Raw genomic sequence first — 16,079 nt, 5'->3', positions numbered from 1 at the left:
CAGGACTTCCTGCTGCGGCTCAGTGGTAACAAATCCATGAAGTATCCATGAAGATGTGGGTTTGATTCCTAGCCTCACTCAGTGGGTTAAGGATCTGGCATTGCTGAGGCTGTGGTGTAGTCTGGCAGCTACAGTTCCAATTCAACCCCTAGCCTGGGAACTTTCATTTGCCGAGGGTGTGGCCCTAAAAAGCCAAAAAAAAAAAAAAGTATATTTTACCATAATAAAAAAGATTTGAAAAAAAATAAGCAAAATGTTTTATTTTGATGATAAATATCACCTCTCAGATTGAAAAAAACATTCAGTAACTCTCAGGAAGATACAAAGCAAAGCAAACCTAGGTATTTAACTAACTGTTAAAAACCAAAGCCATATGAGCAACAATCAGAAAATGAAAAAATTTCAATACCATTTACAAGAGCATCAAAACCACAAGTTCCCAGAGCATTTTTTTTTTTTTTTTTTTGTCTTTTTGCTATTTCTTGGGCCGCTCCCGCGGCACATGGAGGTTCCCAGGCTAGGGGTTGAATCGGAGTCATAGTCACCGGCCTACACCAGAGCCACAGCAACGTGGGATCCGAGCCGCGTCTGCAACCTACACCACAGCTCACGGCAACGCCGGATCATTAACCCACTGAGCAAGGCCAGGGATCGAACCCTCAACCTCATGGTTCCTTGTCGGATCCGTTAACCACTGCGCCATGACGGGAACTCCCCAGAGCATTCTTGTTGTGGTTTAGTGGGTTATGAACCCTACTAGTATCCATGAGGATGCAGGTTTGATCCCTGTCCTCACTCAGTGCATTAAGGACCCGGCATAGCTGTGAGCTGTAGTGTAAGTCGTAGACGCGGCTCGGATTCTGCATTGCTGTGGTCGTGGTGTTGTCTGGAAGCTGTAGCTCTAATTCAACCCCTAACCTGGGAACTTTCATATGCCATGGGTGTGGCCCTAAAAAGGAAAAAAAAAAAACTTTCTAGGAATAAATTTAATAAAAGATGATAAAGTCTACACTGAAAACCCTCAAACACTGCTTGGAGAAGTGAGAGGAGACGCAAATAACTGGGAGATATTATTTCCTGGAGAGTCCACGAGGCAGGTGGGGTGAGAGCAATTCTCATGGAATCATTTACATATAGAACCGTCTTTCACTAACAAGTCATTTGTTTTTAAGAGCCTTCATTTATTTTATTATTTTTACCAGCATTTGAAAGCCATTCTATCTTTGGAGGCCTTTTGCTTTTTTCTGTCAGTGGTATGCATTATTGAAGGTTTATTTTATAGTTGTTCAGTCAGCTAGGATTTCTGGTCTCATGCTTTCAAAAGTTTTCATCCACCTAAAATGAAGAGTAAGAAGCTAAAATTACACATTCAATGGGTTATCTAAAAGGGATCCAGGTTTACGTAGAAGCTGGCTTGTCTCTGAGACTTGAAGAGTTTCCAGGGAAGGCAGAATGAGAAGCAATTCCTGTTCTACTGCACTTGGCTCAAATTTGCAAATGGAGCACTGGGTGAAAGAGGACTTACACTGCTCAAGAGCCGGGCAGATACTTTCAATAAAGCTCATGCTTCTCATCAAGTGGAGTTCAATGTGCTGTGAAGCTGAGAAAACTTCCACTAGAAGACTTAGCAGCTCCTGGTCCACAGCATCAACATCTTTCGCATCAACTTCCAGAAGGGGAATCCGCTACTGCTTTGGAGAGAGGTTCCCATAGCCAGTGCTGATGTCTGGTGGAGCATCAGGTCGCATGTTCAGAAAACTCTGCATGTTGTCTTCTTTTTCAGCTACACCTGCCTCCATTCATTCAGAGGTTCAAAGGCAGAAGCACAGTCCTGATCTATAGTTGGGTGCCTGGGATTGGTCAAGACATGTTTCCAGGCCTGACAAATTAAATCTGGCTAATTTTTTTCCATATATGGAGATCCTGATGCTCCTCAACACTAACAAGCATTCTGGGTGGGTGGTCAAAAAAATACTGTAATTAAGTTCTTTCAAAGACAGGCTTCTCCCAGGAAGGAATTGCAAAAAAAAAAAAAAAAAATAGAGAGAGAACACGCAGCAACAGTTAGCAAAATTGATAGGCAATTTTTACAGCCAGAGCTCGTAAATGTCCTAAAGCCACTGAAAAGTAATCTTGCGGACAGCCTTGCCACAGCCCCCTAATACATTGCATCATCACTGACATTTCTGGATGGCGCTTCAGGAAGTCATCATTTTCAGATAGGGTCTCTGGTGACTTTTGATTATCCACCAAAAGAAGCAAATGAGATACAACTTTTGACCCTGACCTTGTTGAAGCAAGGCAGGAGACATAACTCAAAAAATTGTCGTAGGGACACAAAACCATCATGGGATGAGTTTGTTTCAAATGATGAAGTCCCAAATCTTCATCTTCTTGTCTATCTGAATCCTGAAGTTCAGTCAGCCTCATCCCAGCAAGAAATTCTTGGAATGCAGGATTTAAAAACTTATAGACCAGGCTTAGTCTCTGGGCTATGAATTTGCTCATCAGGTACATGGCTAAATTGTCATCCATTCCTGCCTCTATGAGATCATCATGGCTAAACTCAAAGCAAGAGGAAAAAAATCCTTTCAAGGCCAGCTCACCACAGGAAGCCACAGTTGCTTTGAGAGGGTCAGCTGCAGATTTGTATCTTTGTTTTTTTTGTCCTTTTAGGGCCGTACCCGCAGCATATGGAGATTCCCAGGCTAGGGGTCTAATCAGACTGGTAGCCGCCGGCCTTCACCACAGCCACAACCACAGCCAGCCAGATCCAAGCCATGTCTGCACTGAGCGAGGCCAGGGATCGAACCCACAACCTCATGGTTCCTAGTCAGATTCGTTTCCACTGTACCACGACGGGAACTCCCAGATTTGTATCTTAAGAAAAGGCATTCCACAAAGGACTAGAAAACAGCCACATCACTGAAGGACTTGTGCAAAAGATACTGATGCCAATTAGCACAGACTGCTGCCATGAAAAGGGGAGTTGTCTGAATTCCCTGCAAAGTTTCATTCACTCTAAAGTGAATCATAAACTTTTGCAGATGGGTTATATTGTGTGAAAAAAAGCTTCCATAATATATGATAGTATTACAGAAGGAAAACGCTTTGATCTCTATGATTGTATCTAGGCAGCGGTGGATGTCCTTGGCCCTGTTTGTATGGACAGAAGTCAATAAGCAGGTCCTTGACAAGTGGTTTTTTGAATCATCCTCTCTAGGACTTGGGAGATTGAGCACATTTCTCTGTAGTCATCCACAAGGAGTAACGGAGGAGTGGGTTAAGCATCTGGCATTGCCGCAGCCGTAGCATAGGTTGCAGCTGTGGCTTGGATTTAGTCCCTGGCTCAGTACTTCCATATGCCATGGTTGCAGCCAAAAAAACAAAAAAACAAAACAAAACAAAAAAAAGAATAGGCAAAGTTGGATTTCCCTTGTGGTGCTGTGGGTTAAGGATCTGGTGTCGTCACTACAGTGAGTCAGGTGGCTGCTGTGGCATAGGTTTGAGCCCTGGTCCAGCAACTTCCTCATGCCATGGGCACAGCCAAAAGAATAAAAAGAATAGGCAAATTTAAGTACATTTAATAATACATATACAGTTAGTGAAACCACTACAAGAAGGAAAAATTAACCTAAAATTCAGGATCATGTTTACCTATGGATTGGAGGGACAAGGATATAATCAGAATTGGGGAGGGTGGGCGCACAGTAGCCTTCTAAGGCCTCAGTGGTGGGTTCATTGGTTTCTTTTGTTAATTGTCCTTTAAATCACACATATATATTTTAGGTACACCTTAAAAAAAAAATCCCAGTTGGCAGTTTTTAAAAAGAAGTAGAGAAAGGTATAAAAGCCCACAAAAAAGGAGTTGAAAGAGTCCAGAAAATGTACTAAATAAAATTAGACTGCATCCTAGCTTATTTTTCCAAGAATTGAGAAGATTAACTCCACTGATTAACAATTTACTAAACACTAAATGCAAATAAGAAAAAAAGCAAGTACTTATGACAAACACCATCAAAACCATATCTTCTTTACAATCTTAGAATTAGATGGAAGTATTTAGAGCTGTTTGTATTAATATTTGCTTCTGGAAAAGTACTTACTAGTTACAGAGTACAACAGCAAATTTGCTCTTAACAACTTTTTCAAGATTTTGATGAGTGAAAATAAGCCCCTCCAAAATAAAGATCCACAGAAAATAAATATTAATGAAATAACTGCTTCTTTATGAAATTTTACAATACTGGAAATAAAGGGAAAATCCTAAAATGCTTCCATGATGGGAAAATGTAGTTTATAATCAAAGGACATGGAACTTCAACAGCAATATTGGAATCTATTAGAAAATGTAGCAATGTCTCTATAATTTAGAATTAGAATGACTTCCAACCTAGAATTCCATACCCAGCTGAACAACAAAATAAGTGTGAGAAAATATAAATATTCAGATATATGCATTAACTGGAAGATAAAAACATGTATCTCATAGGCAATCTTTTCCAGGGAACTGTGGAGCGTTCCACCAAAGTAAGTGAATAAACCAAGAAGAGGATGACCATAGATCCAAGAAACAGAACCTACAACACAGGAAGGATGCTATAAGCATCCCTTGGATGATCATGAAGAAAGATCCCAAGATCCTAGGGTGACTACAGGTTGAGTAGTTCATGTTGAAGCAGGTCAGAGACTTCGAAACAGACTCCTTCAAGAAAATGAAAATGGTAGGCTATCTTACAGGTTTGAATGACTGAAGAGGAATTTAAATATGTGGGAGAATCTGAGAACAAACTCTTGCTAAATACATTTTGAAACTAAGCAATCTGGGGTGGGATAAAGATGGTAGAGTTAGCATGGAGATCACCTCCTTCCACAAATACATAAAAAAAAAAAAGAAAATAAAGCAAGTTCATCTCATGTAAAATGACTCACACAGAACATCTACTGAATGCTGCCAGAAGACCTCAGACTTCCAAAAAGGGTAAGAAAACCTCCATGTTACTGTGTAAAACAAAAGGCAAACAAGAGAGAGAGAAGAAGAAAGAAAGCAGTCAGGATGGGACAAGCACTCCTGAGAAGGAGGTATGAAAGAGGAAAGGGGAGTTCCCATCATGGTGCAGTGGAAACAAATCCAACTAGGAACCATGAGGTTGTGGGTTCCATCCCTGGCCTTACTCAGTGGGTTAAGGATCCGGCTGTGAGCTGTGATGTAGATCAGACATGGCTCAGATATGGTGTTGCTGTGGCGTAGGCTGGCAGCTCCAGCTCCAGTTAGACCCCTAGCCTGGAAACCTCCATATGCTGTGGGCGCTGACAGACAAGAAAGACAAAAGACAAAAAAAAAAAAAAAAAAAAAAAGAGAGAGAGAGAGAGAGAGAGAGAAAAAGAAAACAGAAAGAAAAAGAAAAGAAAGAGGAGAGGAATCCTTGCACTGGGAGGCCACCTAACTGATGGGGAGACAGGCTGGATCAGAGAGGGAGCCTCAAAGACTTGGAGAAAATCCCAGCAGCTGGTCTGAGGAGGGCAAAGCAGAGAGAGAGCCACACAGATGATCAGTACCACCCCACGGAACACCACAGCCTGAGACACTCAGGTGGGAGCACAGCACTGAGACTCTGGCTTTGGAGGTCAGTTTTGGGGAGAGGACTAGGGCTGGCTTTGTGAAAATAGCCTGAGGGGCATAGGGAGTGGTGCACCACAGCCGAGGGCCCACCAGAGAATCAAAAGCATCATTTTTGGGGAGTGTGAGAGCAGGGGAATGAGGACTGCTATGCCAACTTCTTTCTTTGCGGGCTCTCAGGCAGCAGGGTGCCTCTTGTGCAGGCTACATGAGCAGGTGCAAACCCCTGCACCCACCTCTCATGACTCCAGAGGTGGGTGTGGCCCACTACCATTGAGGGTCCCATGACCAAGCACCACCTGCCATCTCAGTTATACCAGGGGTTGCCACCACAGAGGGCCCTGAAATTGAGCACTGCCTGATGCCTCCACCTCCCTGGGAACACACACACCCTGCCACTGCTGCTGCCAGGGGCCTCAGGCATCATCCCCATCTCCTTGAGAGTCACTGCCACTACCAAGGGCCCTGCAGCAAGGCACAGCCTGCAGCCCCTGCCTCCCTGTGGGTCACTGCCAAAGGCCCAACAACCAGGCACTGTCTATTTCCCTCACCACCTGGAGGCACAGGCAGGCAGTGCATCTGCACACTCCTTATCAAGGGGATAATGGCCTGCAAACACTGAGAAAAGAGACAGCAAGTATCCAAACCAAAAGGCAGTCCTCACACCAAAAAAAAAAATAGCAAATCAACACAGGCTAACCAGGGATGCTCCCACATATAAATAGCCCTCCAAGATTACATTAGGTAATCTGTTAGTTTAGGGGAAAAATTAAGAAAAATATAAGGAAAATGAAGAAAGCACAGGAGCCACTTCCAGTTAAAAGAACAGGAGAATTTCTCTGGAGCAAAAAAATGAAACAGACCCCTGCAGTCTAACAGATACCAAGTTCAAAAAGCAAGTAATGGAAATACTGAAGGTATTAAGATGGATATCAACAGTAACACAGGTTACTTTAAAAAGGATCTAGAGGAGTTCCCATCATGGCACAGCAGAAACAAATCCGACTAGGAACCATGAGGTTGCAGCTTCAATCCCTGCCCTTGCTCAGTGGTTAAGGATCTGGCATTGCTGTGAGCTGTGGTGTAGGTCACAGACTCGGCTCAGATCTGGCGTTGCTGTGGCTCTGGCACAGTTGTAGCTCCAATTAGACCCCTAGCCTGGGAACCTCCATATGCCACAGGAGTGGCCCTAAAAAAGGACAAAAAAGACAAAAAAAAAAAAAAAGAACTAGAAACTATAGGGAAGAGCCAAGAAAAATCAGAAAATTCATTTGCGGAGATGAATGTGGAGTTAAAAGCATTGAACAGCAGAATGAATAATGCAGAGGAAAGAATAAGTGACCTGGAATACAGAATAATGGAAATCACCCAATCAGGACAACAGAAATCTAAATTTAAAAACATGAAAGCAATATAAGAGATCTATGGGATAATATAAAGCATGCCAATCTACACATAATAGGGATTCCAGGAGGAGGAAAAAAAAGAAAAAAGAAAAAGGCTGGAAAATGTTTCTGAGGAAATTATGGCTGAAAACTCCCAAAGCTAAAGAAGGAAACAGATATCCAGATACAGGAAGCACAGAAGGTTCTCAACAAGATGACTCCAAAGAGACCTACAGCAGGACTTATTAGAATAAAAATGGCAAAAATTAAAGATAAGGAGAGGATTCTAAAGGCAGCAAAAGAAAAACAAAGAGTAAATTACAAGGGAACCCCTATAAGACTAAGAGCTGATTTCTCTACAGAAACACTGAGGCCAGAAGATAGGGGCAAGATATATTCAGAGTTCTAAAAGGGAAAAACTTGCAGCCTATAATACTCTACCCAGCAAGATTATCATTGAAAATAGAGAAATAATTTTTCAGACAAGCAAAAACTAGAAGAATATAGCAAAACTAAACCCTTTCTAAAAGAAATACTGAAAGGTCTCCTCTAAATAGGAAAGAAGAAGATATAGGATGGAGGAAATCACAATTGGAAAGTAATCACTTAAATAAGCCAGTATACAGATCAAAAAGAAAAACAAAAACAAAAAAACCTATTTGTGAAAGCAATGATAAACACAAGGGACAGCAAAAGGATAAATATGAAGATGTATGAAAGGACATCAAAATCATAAAATGTGGGGAAGGAGAATAAGAAAATCTAGACTTTTTAAAAAATGTGTTTGAGCCTCTGTGACTATCAGTCTAAATCAAGCAGAAATAAGAAAGGGTTAATATGCTTGAAAAACAGGGCAACCACAAACCAAAACCAAACAATATACTCCCAAAAAACAAAAAGAAGAGAAAAAAAAACATAAAAGAAGAGGAAAACTTCAAACCATAAATAGAAAGGAACAAAGGATGAACATAGAATCAACTGGAAAACAAAGTTTAAAATGGCAATAGGAGTTCCCGTCTTGGTGCAACAGAAATGAATCTGACTAGGAACCATGAGATTGTGGGTTTGATCCCTGGCCTCACTCAGTGGGTTAAGGATCCAGCATTGCCATGAGCTGTGGTGTAGGTCATAGATGCAGCTCAGATCCTATACTGCTGTGGCTCTGGCGTAGGCCAGCAGCTGTAGTTTTTATTAGACCCCTAGCCTGGAAACCTCCATATGCCACAGGTTTGGCCCTAAAAAGACAAAAGACAAAAAAAAAATTCTGGTGGACAGATCCTCTAGACAGAAAATCACCAAGGCAACAGAGATTCTAAATGATGAGATAGAATACTTAGCCTTAATTGATATTTTCAGGGCTTGACATCCAAAACACCAGAATATACATTTTTTTCAAGTGCAGATGGAACATTCTCTAGGATTGACCACATACTGAGGTGCAAAACTAACCTCAAGAAATTTAAGAGTATAGAAATTATTTCAAGCATCTTCTCTGACCACAGTGGCATGAAATCAGAAATCAACCACAGGAAAAAAAGATGAAAAAACTGACTACATGGAGATTAAACAACATGCTACTAAAAAACCAGCGGGTCAATGAGGAAATCAAAAAGGTAATTAAAAATACCTTGAGACAAACAACAATGAAAACATAACCATACAAAATCTATGGGATGCCACAAAAGCAGTTCTTAGAGGTAAGTTCATAGCAATATAGGCCTTCCTCAAAAAACAAGAAAAATCTAAAATCAACAACCAACCTACCATCTAAAAGAATTGGAAAGAGAAGACCAAACAAAACCTAAAGTTAGCAAAAGGAAGGGAATCATAAAGATCAGAGAGGAAATTAGTAAGATAAGAGATTAAAAAACAATAGAAAAAAATCATGAAAATTAACAGCTGGTTCTTTGAAAAGGTAAACAAAATTGACAAACCACAAAAATAAAACTGGCAAACCTCTGGCCAGATTCACCAAGAAGAAGAGAGAGAGAACCCAAATAAATAAGACATAAGAAATGAAAAATCTCAACTGATATTATGGAAATACCAAAAAAGTAAGAGAATACTATGAACAATTACATGCCGACAAATATGACAACCTACAAGAAAAGAACAACTTTCTTTAAACATACAGCCCACCAAAACCAAATCAAGAAGAAACAGATTATTTGAACAGACTGATCACTAGAAATGAAAGTGAATATGTAATTTAAAGACCTTCCTACAAAAAAAAGTCCAGGACCAGATGGCTTCACAGGTGAATTCTACTGAACAAACAAAGAATAACTTATATCTATCCTTCTTAAGCTTTTCAAAAGACTGAAGAAGCAGGGACACTCCCAAAGACATTTTATGAAGCCACCATACCTAATACCAAAACCAGACAAGAATACTACTAAAAAAGAAAAATTATAGGCCAATATCTTTGATGAATGTAGACACAAAAATAGTAACAAAATTTTAGCCAACCGAATCCAACAACATATAAAAAAATCATATATCACGAACAAGTGGGATTCATATCAAGTTCCCAAGGGTAGTGTGATATAGGCAAATCAATCCATGTCATACACCACATTAACAAAAGTAAAAAACCACATGGTCATCTCAACAGATGCAAAACGTGCTTTTGACCAAATCCAACATCCATTCATCATAAAAACTCTTACCAAAGTGCGTATAGAGGGACCGTAACAACATAATAAAAGCCATTTATGACAAACCCACAGCCAATATGATACTCAACAGAGAAAAGCTGAAAGCCTTCCCACTAACATCTGTAACAAGACAAGGACTCTCACTTTCAACAACATAGTACTGAAAGTCCTAGTCACAATAATCACTCATTATTAGAGAGATGCAAATCAAAACCTCTCTGAGGTACCACCTTACACCAGCCAGAAAGGCCATCATGGAAGTTTCTAGGCCAAGGATCAAACCTGCACCCCCAGCAGTGACAACACCAAATCCTTAAGTCGCTGCACCACAAGGGAACTCCTGAGGGTGGCCTTAGATAGACACTCACGCCACGTAGTCCGGCATCACGATAGGTTTAGGGATGTGGCCTGGAGGGATGTGTCCACTCAGTAGTTCAGGTTTCATTTTTGTTGCTCTCAATTCTTTACAGTGAACTTCTTGGTCTCTCTGCCTGTCACAAGCAGTGGCCAGGTCGCACTACAGTTAGGGAGAAAAAGAGGGTTAATTTATAAACAAAAGCAGCAGCAAAAAAAAAATCCCAACTTTATTCTTAGAAGAAAGCTGTCAGACGAGGGCAGGAGGAAGAAAGGTAGAGAAGGTAGAGACAGCAATCAACATTTCCCTTCAAAAAAACAAACAACCCATCAAAAAATGGGCAGAAGATCTAAACAAACAATTCTCCAAAGAAGACATACGGATGGCCAAAAAACACATGAAAAGATGTTCAACATCACTCATTATTAGAGAAATGCAAATCAAGACCACTATGAGGTACCACCTTACACCAGCCAGAATGGCCATCATCAAAAAGTCTACAAACAGTAAGTGCTGGAGAGGGTGTGGAGAAAAAGGAACCCTAGTACACTGCTGGTGGGATTGTAAATTGGTGCAACCACTGTGGGAAACAGTACGGAGATTCCTCAGAAAACTAAACATAGAACTACCATTTGATCCAGTAATCCCACTCCTGGGCACCTACCCAGAGAAAACCATGACTCGCAAAGACACATGTACTCCAATGTTCACTGCAGCACTATTTACAATAGCCAAGACATGGAAACAACCTAAATGTCCATCGACAGAGGAGTGGATCAAGAAGATGTGGTACATATACACAATGGAATATTACTCAGCCATTAAAAGGAAGGAAATACCAGCATTTTTAGCAACATGGATAGACCTAGAAACTATCATGCTAAGTGAGGTCAGCCATACAATGAGGCACCAACATCCAATGCTTTCACTGACATGTGGAATCTGAAAAAAGGACACAATGAGCTTCTTTGCAGAACAGATACTGACTCACAGACTTTGAAAAACTTCTGGTCTCCGGAGGAGACAGTTTGGGGGGTGGGGGATGTGTTTGGGCTGTGGGATGAAAATCCTGTGAAATCAGATTGTTATGATCATTATACAACTACAGATGTGATAAATTCATTTGAGTAATAAAAAAGTAAAAAAAATAAATTAAAAGTATATAAATTGGAAGAAAAGAGGTAAAACTGTCGCTCTATGCAGATGACATGATACTATATATAGAAAACCCTAAGGACTGCACACAAAAACACTCAAACTGATAAATTCAGCAAAGTAGCAGGATACAGATTAACATTTAGAAATCAGTTGTATTTCTATATACTAAAAATGAAATGTTATAAAAGGAATATTAAAAAATACCTTTAAAATACCTTCCACCAAAAAAAAAAAGAGGAAAACTAGGAATGAACCTGACCAAGGAGATGAAAAACTTATATGCTGAAAACTACAAAACATTAATCAAAGAAATTAAAAAGGATTCAAAGAAAAGATCCCATGCTCTTGGATTGAAAGAATTATGTATGTTTTTTCTTTTTATGGTGGCACCTGTGGCATATGGAAGTTCCTGGGCTAGGGATTGAATTGGAGCTGCATCTTCGGTCTATGCCGCAGCCACTACAACACCAAATTGAAGCCGCATCTGCAAACTACACCATAGCTTATGGCAACACTGGATCCTTAACCCACTGATTGAGGCCAGGGATTGAACCCACATCCTCACAGAGATATTGTTGGGTCCTTATCCCACTGAACTATAAAGGGAACTCCAGAATTAGTATCGTTAAAATGGCCATACTACCCAAAGCAATTTACAGATTTAATGTGATCCTATCAAATTATCCATGACATTTTTCACAGAACTAGAAAAAATAATCCAAAAAATTATATGGGACTATAAAAGACCCAGAATTTCCAAAGCATTCCTGAGAAAGAAAAAAAAAAAAAAAGCAAGTGGTATAACTCTCCTAGACTTCACACAATATTACAAAACTACAGTCATCAAGGCAGTGTGGTATTAATTGGAAAACAGACATACGGAGCAATGGAACAGAACAGAGAGCTGAGAAATAAACTCAGACACCCACGGTCAGATAATCTTTTTGACAAGAATATAAAATATGAAAAAGACTGTCTCTTCAGCAAGTGGTGCTGGGAAAACTGGAGAGCTACATGTAAATCAATGAAACTAGAACACACCCTCACACCATGCACAAAAAATAAACTCAAAATGGCTTAAAGACTTAAAACATAAGACACCATAAAACTCCTAGAAGGCAAAATATTCTCTGATATAAGCCATACAAATGTTTTCTTAGGTCTTTCAAAACTATAACAGGGTACCACCTCACACAGGTCAGAATGGCTATCATTAGTAAGTCTATAATTAACAAGTGCTGGAGAGGATATGGAGAAAAGGGAACCTTCCTACACTGTGAGAATGTAAATTGGTGCAGCCACTATGGGGAATAGTTTGGAGGTTCCTCAGAAAACTAAATATAGAACTACCATATGATCCAGCAATCCCACTCCTGGGCATCTATCCAGACAAGACTGTAATTCATCAAGATACATGCACCCCATGTTCATTGCAGCACTATTCAAAATAGTCAGGAAGTGAAAACAACCTAAATGTCCAATGACAGAAAAATAAATCAAGAAGATGTGGTTCATTTATACGATGAACCACATTGTATAATTGCTAACATTGTGGAACATCAGCTACAAAAAAGAATGAAATGCAGTTCCTGTTATGGCTCAGCGGAAACGAATCTGACTAGCATCCATGAGGACACAGGTACAAACCCTGGCCTTGCTCAGTGGGTTAAGGATATGGTGTTGCCATGAGCTGTGGTACAGGTCACAGACATGGCCCAGATCTGGCATTGCTGTAGCTGTGGCATAAGCTGGCAGCTGTAGCTCCAATTGGACCCCTAGTCTGGGAACCCCCATATGCCACAGGGACAGCCCTAAAAAGACGAAAGACAAAAATTAAATAAATAAATAAATAAATAAATAAAATAAAATACGGCACAAATGAACCTATCTACAAAACAGAAACAGACTCACAGACATGGAGAATAGACTTGTGGTTGCCATGGGGGAGGGGAAGAGACTGGATGGACTGGGAGTTTGGGCTTGGTAAATGCAAATTATTACATTTAGAATAGATAAGCGATGAGATCCTGCTGTATAGCACAGAGAAATATACCCAATCTTCTGAGACAGACAATGGTGAAAAATACTTTTAAAATGTGTTTAAAGGAGTTCCCGAGGTGGCACAGTGGAAACGAATCCGACTAGGAACCATGAGGTTGTACGTTCGATCCCTGGCCTCGCTCAGTGGGTTAAGGATTCGGCGTTGCTGTGAGCTGTGGTGTAGGCCGGCAGCTGTGGCTCTGACTCAACCCCTAGCCTGGGAACCTCGATATGCGGCCCTAAAAGCAAAAAACAAAAAACAAAAAAAATAAAAATAAAATGTGTGTATATATGACCGAGTCACTTGGCTCTACAGCAGAAATTGGGACAACAGTGTAAATCAACTATAATTAAAAATAGTAAATTTTTTAAAAACTAAGCAAATGGCTGTATCTTTTAAAAGGAATATAACAAGTGTTGCCAAGTAGATGGAGAAAAAAATATAGTTTAAGTCTGAATCTCACCTCAAAAACCAAAACACTAGGCAAACACACTAATCAACAAAACCATTATTGCTTCCTACACAGAGAAATCTTAAGTTACCACGAGATGCAACATTTATGAAGTCATGATAAGTAAACATGCAATGTGAAAATAATGATCTAACCAAAACCGCTATGAGGGCCGTGAGGGGAAGGCTAGATGGGAAAGTGTGTCGCGAGAGCAAGGGTAGGAAAGGGATAAAGACTCGCGCTTCATCGTAAGAATCAGAGGATTGGGCAAAGTCTTGTTCAGAATATAAAATGGGAAAATTGCTAACACACATCCAAAGTCATAGACACTAAACATTCATTCCACTCACCTGGGAAAATATTTGGTGTGTTTTTCCAACGGGTCATCACCTTTCTCCCACTCCTCCAATCATCCTCCGCAGGAAAAACACTGCGGTGTCCTTGATACCTAGACGGAAGGAAGTTCCATCGGTGCCACTGGCCACGTGTATGTCAAATGACAGAGAAAAGTCCCTGGGGCTTTATGAGCAAAGCCCTACCTGCACTTTCTTTTTTTTTTTTTCCTTTTTTTGGACTGCACCTGTGGTATATATTGAGGCCCCCAGGCTCGGGGTCCAATCAGAGCTACAGCTGTCGGCCTACACCACCAACAGGATCCTACACACCAACGCGGGATCCCAGCCGCCTCTGTGACCTACACCACAGCTCGCAGCAACGCCAGATCCTCAACCCACTGAGCGAGGCCAGGGATCAAACCCACAACCTCATGGTTCCAGTCAGATTGGTTTCTGCTGCACCATGACGAGAACTCCTCCAGCAAAATATTTTAGAAAGTGATTTCAACTTACCTGTGAAGACAAAGCCAGCAGCTGAGAGCTCCCTTGGGGATGTTCCTTGGGCATAAAATGGCCAGTTCTGGAAGGATTCGAGTCTGGCCTTCTCTTCTTGGTACCTTGCTTTGTCATCCACCCTCAGCGTGTTCTCTGGGTTCTTTACTCTCATATCATACTTGGCAATGTTACCCTTATCTTTGCCCAAAAGAAACACACAGTCCAGATGGAACTTCTTGTGATCCTCCGTGAGGTGTCTGTAGAGTTTGGTACCAAAAAGGACGAAGCAACAGCAGAAGCACTGCACCCCAGATTTGATGCCTGTGAAATAAAACCCAGCTGCTGCCATCTCCTGGGGTGTCCACAAGCTATAGGACTCATAGGTGACAAAAGTCTTCAACCTTTTTGCTTCGCTACGCATTTGTGAATTAAAGGCCTTCTGCATTTTTTCTTGGTCTTTCTGCTCCTCTTCTATTATTTTGGCAAACTGAACCGCATCTATGTGTAGAAGGGCAGACATCTCCTGGAGCCAAGCATCAGCAAACGGCGAAATCTTCTCGTCAGGAGCTTGGGCGGCATTTTCTGCAAAGAGAAAGAAGAGGTTCATGAACATTGCCACCTGGTGTCCTAGTCCTGAGATTTCCTTCAGTCCTTTCATTCCTCCTGTTTTTGCTTCCGAGTAGTATTGATCTTCTCATCATTTAGCCCAATTCAAAGCCAATATGCCAGTAGGTCTGTGACAGCCAACATTCATCCTTCCCTCTCAACAGCAAGGTCACTTATGGAGTCCAATCAGTCGGAGGCCCCCTTTCACAGCATCAATCATCACTTACATTAAAGGCATCTATCATCATATAACCAGTTCATCTCTCATTTCAGGCATCAACAAGCTATTCCGTTTAACACCTACAGGTGGAGTTGGATACGTGCACCTGCCAAGGTTTGCGTTCTGTGCCCCACCTTAATCCAGCTCAGCGGATTTGGAATTGGCGCATCTACCCACATTTCTGCAAAAGTTACAGTGAACTGAAGATCTAAAGCCCGAGCATGCCCTTCATTTGGCAGCACCTAATGCCAGGAAAAGAGCTCCGTTGTCACCAGTATGCTCAGTCCACTTCAGCAGTGGTTCCCCGGGAAGCTCAAGCAGCTCGCCATGTTACTTAGCTTTTAGACTCAAAGCTCCTTCCCATCAGTTGTCCCTTTGTGCCCACCTCCCCCCACCAAGAGTCTCTTCGGGGTTATCAGGCAAGGGTCACATTCTGACCAAAAGAAACTTCCTCCCAACCCCCGTCGGCATCATGTTCCTTCCCTTTACCAAAGGGACTGGGCAGAACTTGGTGGGCTCGGCAGCCTGAGGCTCTCTCTTAGTTACTTCCATTTTTGTCACATCAGCCCAAACCATGAAACACGGAGAATGATTTAGAGCCACCGATGCCCAGCTGGCTGCTGAGGCCATCCTTGATCGCCCCACTATTCTTGGCTGACTTCTTTTCTGTCTAAACTTCTGTGTTAACCCATTTAGCTGCTTCCACTGGCTCTGGACCTACCCCTTTAAACTTCATGGCTGGTGGGGGAGGGCTAA

At 41.3% G+C, this 16,079-nt stretch overlaps 2 protein-coding genes across 2 annotated transcripts; both read right to left on the bottom strand.

Moving 5' to 3' along the window:
* Positions 1-1,160: 1,160 nt before the first annotated feature.
* Positions 1,161-15,134, bottom strand: LOC146395598 (baculoviral IAP repeat-containing protein 1-like). Its single transcript, XM_085002456.1, has 3 exons — positions 14,516-15,134; positions 14,018-14,115; positions 1,161-1,335 (listed from the first exon to the last, which is right to left on the bottom strand). Exons 1-2 carry the CDS (start codon positions 15,108-15,110, stop codon positions 14,054-14,056), a joined length of 657 nt encoding a protein of 218 aa, XP_084858582.1. The 5' UTR covers positions 15,111-15,134; the 3' UTR covers positions 1,161-1,335; positions 14,018-14,053.
* Positions 1,362-2,742, bottom strand: LOC102164352 (baculoviral IAP repeat-containing protein 1; the record flags this gene model as incomplete). Its single annotated transcript, XM_021076820.2, is given in 4 exon segments — positions 1,362-1,789; positions 1,792-1,846; positions 1,848-2,072; positions 2,074-2,742. Coding segments are annotated over 4 exon segments (1,377 nt in total), but the record flags the coding sequence as incomplete, so codon positions are not given.
* Positions 15,135-16,079: the final 945 nt, after the last annotated feature.

Source organism: Sus scrofa, chromosome 16 (assembly GCF_054392235.1).
Source record: "Sus scrofa isolate SSC_HxYL_T2T_F1_AM1 chromosome 16, Sscrofa_HxYL_maternal_Yorkshire_Landrace_v2.0, whole genome shotgun sequence".
Lineage (NCBI taxonomy): Eukaryota > Metazoa > Chordata > Mammalia > Artiodactyla > Suidae > Sus > Sus scrofa.
The sequence above is the reverse complement of the archived record's forward strand: the minus strand, read 5'-3'. Positions and strand labels throughout refer to the sequence as shown.

What these genes read in the sequence shown, in the direction of transcription:
- LOC146395598 (XM_085002456.1), bottom strand. Translation starts at nt 15,110, where the DNA reads ATGTTCATGAACCTCTTCTTTCTCTTTGCAGAAAATGCCGCCCAAGCT. An exon ending in TGCTGGCTTTGTCTTCACAG is followed by an intron (nt 14,116 to 14,515) that starts GTAAGTTGAAAT and finishes CCTTCCGTCTAG; the next exon opens with GTATCAAGGACACCGCAGTG.